Source organism: Aedes albopictus, chromosome 2, assembly GCF_035046485.1.
Source record: "Aedes albopictus strain Foshan chromosome 2, AalbF5, whole genome shotgun sequence".
NCBI lineage: Eukaryota > Metazoa > Arthropoda > Insecta > Diptera > Culicidae > Aedes > Aedes albopictus.
In genome coordinates, this window is record NC_085137.1 from 11992246 (window position 1) to 11999511 (window position 7266).

The 7266-nt window shown below is 46.5% G+C and overlaps 1 protein-coding gene across 2 annotated transcripts in view; it reads left to right on the plus strand.

Annotated features, from left to right (window-relative positions):
- Nucleotides 1–6223, plus strand: part of LOC109398279 (zinc finger protein ush) — a 334683-nt gene extending 328460 nt beyond the window's left edge. Inside the window, exons 2-9 of one of the 2 annotated variants that reach the window (XM_019670606.3) lie at nucleotides 412–1597; nucleotides 1676–1852; nucleotides 1913–2215; nucleotides 2273–3239; nucleotides 3296–3510; nucleotides 3874–4204; nucleotides 4270–4424; nucleotides 4490–6223. In XM_019670606.3, the coding sequence (XP_019526151.3) occupies nucleotides 412–1597; nucleotides 1676–1852; nucleotides 1913–2215; nucleotides 2273–3239; nucleotides 3296–3510; nucleotides 3874–4204; nucleotides 4270–4424; nucleotides 4490–4979 (3824 nt within the window). In that variant the 3' untranslated portion in view covers nucleotides 4980–6223. Of the gene's footprint in view, nucleotides 1–411; nucleotides 1598–1675; nucleotides 1853–1912; nucleotides 2216–2272; nucleotides 3240–3295; nucleotides 3511–3873; nucleotides 4205–4269; nucleotides 4425–4486 lie in introns of both variants that reach the window. The other variant, XM_019670605.3, reaches the window with a different exon arrangement.
- Nucleotides 6224–7266: the final 1043 nt, after the last annotated feature.

A 7266-nucleotide genomic window follows, 5' to 3' on the forward strand; every position in this document is an offset into this window, starting at 1 on the left:
TGCACAAACTGTGATGAATGATTCAATTTACATTCAACGGCTGCTGCTAGGGGTGTAAGGAAGGAGTTCTTTATACACGAAGGAATAGATTGGTACTTCCCCTCTCCGGATTCTGGAGTCATTAATGAAAATCCATTCCAGTGCTCCATAAATCATTTTTGTACTCTTTTTTCGGCGTTATTGATTACTAATGTCTGATTCTATTTGCCTTTCTCGTACAACAATGTTTTACCTAAAGTCTATCGCTTTACCCTTAAAAATGCGGTACTGGAATTTAAAAGGTTTAAATACTCACTGTACGTACTGCGTACTCATGTTTGGCCATCTCATACCATGCCATACTATACGAGAAAGACATTGTCACTGCTAGTTGAATTAATCTAACTTTTCTTGTTTCCGTTTTTCCCCCAGGAGACGATGAGGAAGCTGCTGATGAGCAGCAGTCGTTACCTCAGGAGCAACAAGGAAATTCCTCATCAAGCAGCACTAGCAGTAGCACCAATTGTAGCGAAGTAGGCGGCGAAACAGAAATGATCAACTCACGGCCTGCTTCGGTTCAGAACGAAACGGAAGAGGAACCTGCAAACGAAACGAACGCCCCGGAAGAAGCGGCACCCTCGCCAGCTCCTTCTACAGCCACCCGTAGCAGTAGGACACCCTCGGTGGCATCACCTCCCCCTCCTCCTCCAACAACCGCTATGAGCGAATCCGACTCAGAGCGAGGGGTCTCCTCTCCGGAGAAGATCGAAATCAAAGTCGAACCCGACTTTATGATCGACGAAAATCAAAGGTCTCCAGAGGAAGATCACAACGAAGTGAGTAAATCTCCAGAGCTGAGCACCGGTCAGCTTCCCATGCTTAGACTGAATGCCGCCTTGGCCGCCGATCCAGCGACCAATCCGGACGCAAAAGATCTTAAGAATATCACAGCCGCCAATGATAGTCAATTCGAGAAGAACAGTGAATCGGATTACCAGTCGGTGGGCGGTCCGCCTGCGCAGGCAATCATGCGCAAACCTAGCAAACCAGATAACATTACCATTCCGATCACCGTGGACCTACCGCCTCGGATACCAATGTACATGTGCGGTCCTTGTGGCATCCGGTTCTCATCGGCATCCACCCTGGAAGCCCACCAGACCTACTACTGTTCCCATCGGAAAGACGCCGACGAGAACAACGGAGGTGTGAAGAACGCCCATCCTAACGACCCTAACAGTTCCGAACCGCCAGCTAAGGCGGCCAAAACCGGCAAGCAATACGCTTGCACCCAGTGTTCGTACAGTGCGGACAAGAAGGTCTCTCTAAACCGTCATATGCGTATGCATCAATCGTCACCGGCACCAAGTTCGAACACGTCCAACGGAGACGACAGTACCGCTAGTCAACAGCTTCAGCTGCAATTTCAAGTCCAAGCGGCCGCTGCTGCAGCCGCCGCAGCCGCTGCTCTTCAGCAACAACAACAACAGCAGCAGCAGCAACAACAACCGCCACCTCAGGTAGACCGGTATTGTTCCGATTGTGATATTCGGTTCTCCAGTACCAAAACCTACCGGGCGCACAAGCAGCACTACTGCAGTTCGCGGCATAGAGAAGGGTAAGTTTTATTCTTCGGCTCCGTAAAGCACTATTCGCGATTGAGCCTTATTACATTTTTGCCTTTTTTAACTTACAGGCAATCGAATAACAGTACGCCGAAGCCGCAGCACAAATCCGGTTCACAGAGCCCTCCGGATGTTCCTAAAACGCCCCCGGTGGCTCCGCAGCAGCCGTTCCTGGCACTTCCAACCAACCCCATTATTGTGATTCCATACTCGTTGATCCGCGGTGCCAGCGTCATCCCGGCACTATTGTAAGATCTCCTTTCATTTCCCAAAAGCCGTACAAATTCTAACCAACCTTATCCCCACAGATCAAGCCTCGCGCCGGGAATCTCCAATCCGGAGTCAGCCTGCTTCATCTTCCAGAACGGAGCGCTTCAGCCGATAGCCGTTTCTGCTGCAGCAGCCGCCGCAGCTGCAGCCAATGCAGCCGCTGCTGCCGCTGCGAGTGTACAACAGGCGCCGACGCCACATCAGCCGCCGCCACCGCTAGGGGGTTCCGGTTCTCATTCGCGGGTCCAAACGCCGAACGTCGGCGGCAGCGAAAGCAGTTCCAACAGTAACAACAGCACCGGCGAAGTCCTGAAAGCCGTCAACAAACGGGACAATGTCAAGTGAGTTTCTTGCGAGTTCTTCATTGTAGCTAAGAGACTTACGATCCTTTTTTACAGAGAATCTTCCACCCCGCTGGACCTATCTGTGCGAGGAGGTAATCTCCGCGAGCGATCGCTATCGCTCTCCTCAGCCATATCAGTCGAACAGCTCCGCATGGACTTCGATAGCCTGATGGAAGGCAAAGAGAATCTCTCGGTCAGTGGTGACTCCATCACGCCTGAGCAGATCGTTTGTGCTCCATCACTTCCCGGAAGTCCACCGCTAACGCCGTCGCCGAAACGGCGGTCCAACAGCCCTCGAGGTGGAGGTGGTGTAGGTGGCTCCGGAAGTGGAGCCGGTTCCCGGGGTGACCGTGACGGTTCCGTATCCATATCTCCACTTACATTACAGCAACAGCAACAACTGCTAATGCGTCCTCTACTTCCGGCGGACATTGCCCTGCGGCTCTCGGCAGCTGACCCAGCACTTAATCTCAATCTCAATATACTTCCCAACTCGTCTCTGCTCACTCAAAAAGGAGTCGAGCTTGCCCTCCGGCTTTCATCAGGCTCCAACAGTAACTGCGTGGATCCTACTTCGAAAAACCTCTCGCAGCCGCAGATGTCTCCTCTGTTGAACAGCATTTCACCGACCAACAACGTCCAGGTTCCGGTCCTCCCGAGCACTCCTCAGATCTTCGTCAAACAGGGTGACTCCAAGTGCAAAGAGTGCAATATAGTCTTCTGCAAGTACGAGAACTACTTAGCCCACAAGAAGCACTACTGCTCCGCTCGGAATCTGGATCCGGACGAGGACAACCCGAAAACTAGTCCTCCAATATCTCCGCAAGCTGCGAGTCCTTCCACGCCGACTGGCGCTGCCGCGTCGGTGCTTGGCGGTGGTGCGCGAAGTTCCGGCGGTGGTCCACCGGTTGCCTATCAACAGCTGATTTGTGCGGCCTGCGGCATCAAGTTCACATCCCTGGACAACTTGAGTGCCCACCAGATGTACTACTGTCCGAAGCGAGTGGATGTACAAATTCCGGTAAGTTCTTGATTGCTCGCGATATTTCCGAAGATTTTAACTATTCCCCGTTACAGACGGCTGTGGTACCGCAGAAAGAACGCTGCTCCAAGTGCAAGAGCATGCACGAACCGGGACAGCCCTGCACCGTGGCCGGACAGGGAGCTTACAAGTGTCCCATCTGTGAAACGATTAGTCCAAATTCGACGGAAGCTCGCCGCCACATGGATACCCACGGTGGTGTGAAGGCGTTTCGGTGCACAATCTGTCGCTACAAGGGCAACACGTTGCGGTAAGTTTTGTAGGGATAATCACTGGTGATCAGCAGTTCTGCTTTTCCTGAGTACATGTACGATACTTCTTATTATTGTATCAATGCTTCAATGTCAACTCCTCTCTTCGATACCCTTAAATCCAGCGATAATCTTTCTACAGAAAACGTTTCTGGGCCCATAACCTCAACTGTTTTCTGTTGTCCACACTATCTGAGTATCTCTAGAAGTTACTCAAAAAATGTCATCTGTGTTACGAACGCTCAAACTATTACGACAAAGTTACTTAGAAAGCTCCGTAGTACCACAGCCAGGCCTCTGATCTCTAAAAGCATCCACTAAACCGATTTTTTGATAACTTTAAACAACTCCTTCGTTTACAGCGGTATGCGAACTCACATCCGGATGCATTTTGATAAAAAGACGAACGATTTCAACGAGGAGAACTACATCACGTGTATCCTGGAGGAGGACGGTATCGAGATACCTCCGGCCGCAGCTGTAGCGTCCGCAGCAGCTGCAGCAGCCGCCGTTGCCGCTGCAGCCGCCACCACAGCACAACTGATGAATCAAGCTGTGGCAGCGGCACAAGCTGCCAGTCAGCAGCAGCAACTGCCATCTACACGTCACATGGAGAACAACAGCAGCAGTCCCTCGGGGCAGCTTCATTACTGTGAACTCTGTCCGTATTACTCCGCCTACAAACTGAATGTGGTAAGTGAAACTTGTGTATGGAGGATTGATACGAGTTATACTGAAACCTCCTTAACTACTTTCAGGCGAAACATATCAAACTCATCCATGGTCGGGAACGACCCCCCAGCAATTCTCCGTTGATCGGCGAAGGAGGTGAATCTTTAATCTTCAACGGAGACAGCGGCAACTCGACGCCACGTCCTCCGGTCAGCAGCACTCCAGGACCCAACGTCAACAGGTGAGTAAGACTAGTTCATCTATCCACGTGGTAAACCAACTAATACCGCCTTACCCTCACAGCAGTCTCATCAAAACCGAGCCCGAGGATGACCGACCAGACGATACCGACGTCGACGTTGACGTAGTCCTAGAAGAACCCGAAGTGATCATCAAAACTGAAGTTCCGGAACAGCCGGCGAACCAACTGATGGGCTCGCCACCTCCGCCTCCCCTTGTTCCAAGTCAACCCCAGCATAAAGTCAAACCCCTGCAATCCATCGGTGCCGGAAGTCTCAAAAAATCCCCAAACCACCAATCCCAGACCAAGACTCCGTCGCCTCCGGGCTACATCGGAGAGATCAACCACAGCGGACCGAACTACTGCGACGCGTGCGACATAACCTTCAACTACGTCAACACGTTCATTGCCCATAAAAAGTTCTACTGCAAGAACAGCCAACAGGACGGCGGTGCCGGAACAGCCGGAGGGGCTCCCGCGAGCCTTCGAGCGGCGTCCGCTGGTTCGCCAAACAACGTGGTCGCCGTATCCAGGGCAACGGAAACGTCAGTTTAGAAACCAAGCAGGCATTGCCTTCCATCGTTGGGTTCGTTTCCAATGCATCCAACAACAACAATGGTAGGTAGCTATACGTGCTCTGCATTCTATACTAAATCTATGATGATAGGTCGAATAGTCGAAAGACCGAAAAGTTGAAAGACAAAAGGTCGAAAGTTGAAATGAAAGGGGGAAAGGTCGAACATTTACCTTTTTGGTTCGGCCTCTTGCCCATTAATCTTGTGGGAGAATCGATGACGAAAGGTCGAACAACAAAAGGACGAATTTGTTTTCGATGTTTTGTTCGTCAACCTTTTGTCCCTAAACCATGTGGGAATAGAGGCAATTGTATACGGAGGAACCTAAAATTTCGGAAAGAAAGAATTTATCAATTCATTCATTAAGTATACGGTTTATCTGATGAATATATCACACAATTTCCCTTACACAAAGTTGTTAAAGGGACATTTCTGTGTTGAACTATGTAATTGTATGAAGCTGCTCCTAGGATTAGCCACGGAATCTTAATTCATTTTTAAGCCTATCTAAGCTTAAAACGTAACTGTTAGATGGATTAGTGTTAAAAAAGCTCATACGCTGTACAATAATATGGTTTACAAAAATCATACAAATTATATCGCAGTTCCAGCCGGAGGAGGAAGCAATCTGACACTTTGACCTTCTTCCACCTAATTTTAAGTTAGTTCCAAATACTTTAGTTTAAAAATTTTGTTTTTAATGTTGCGGATGCGTTTATTACCAAAGTTATAGCGAGTTGTTTGTTTAATTGTCAATTTTAGTTATATAACATAAAATACGTATAACTTCCAATTTGAATCAAGACTTAAGCGATATTTGCATTTAGTAGAAACTAGCGTCTTAAACCCTATCGTAAATAAGTGGGATGTACATCTGTGTAAAGTAGCGAAGCGCAAGCAAAACACTAAAACTTAAGCTCGAATTTAACCTAATCAAATCAGAATAGAATTCAATAAAAAACAGGATGAAGCACAGTAGTTTACCAACATACAAACAAGATTTCTTTTTTTCTCCTACTCTAAGCTTATAAACTTAATCAAATCTAAAAAAAAGAAAAAAACGATAATAGCGAATGAGAAGGCCATATTGACGTGCATGGATGTCGAACCACGATTACCACACAAATACCACTACGTTAGAGAAAACAAAGAATCGAAACCCTCATAAACCAACACTTACACTTGCACATTCTCAACAGGTGGTTTGATTCTGTAATCTCTGTTTTTTGAAAAAAACCGGAAAATTCCCAAGCATTGAAAAAATATCCAAACATGTCTAACCCAAATTTATCGGCGCTGTAAAAAAAAACAAAACAAACATAATCAATGGGGAAGTAAAAAGAAAAGAAGTGTAAACTTGAAAATTAATACAAACACACGCATAGAATCAAATGACAATAAATTATTACTTATCAAGTGTAACAAAACAAAAATGGGGAAACTGCAAAGAATATCGTGTCGTGTAGGAAAAAAAACATGAGGAAATGAAGAAAAGAACATCTTGAAAATCAATCAATCACGAAAGCATGATGATGGTTCAATAATAAATTAACAAATACTGAAACTGCGCAGGTTTTCCGTACTGGTAGTGGCCGTATCACATCCGTTTGGACGCAAATGGTTAATCAATTTTGAGGCTCATTTTCAGCATACCTTCTATACACCAATCGAAAATCACATAAAAAGTAGACTCTTCTTTCTAACTGTTGATACGATAGCTTGAATTTATTAAACAGTTGATTGAATTTTTCGCAGAGAACACCTCCCCTCTTTTACCGCTTCGCTTAGACCATACGGGCTCATGACACATATTCCCAATTTATAGAAAAATCTCTAGGCATATTTCTGGAATCTCGCTAAAAATCCTGCCTGGAGTACACAAATTTGCATAGTAATTCCTGTAGTTACTCTTTGATTTATGATGTGATCCCTGTAAGAAGTTCAGGACTCATGAGAAATGCCAAAATATTCCAGTAATCCCCTGAGAATTGAAAATTTATTCTTGGAAGAGTACTTTTAGGAATCTGTAGTAGTAATCACAGGATCCTCGTTAGAGGATCCTCCAGATTTTTTTTCCAAAAATTCCTCTAGAAAAGCTTCCATGGGTTTCCACAAAACATCCTCCATAGATTTTTCAAAAAACCGTGCAAAAGTTCATTCAGAAAATCATCTTGAGATTTCTTCGGAAATGCATTTGGAGATTCTTTAAAACAACATCAAAGGTTCTTGCGGATATTTTACCAAGGATTTCTTCAGAAACTTTTCCA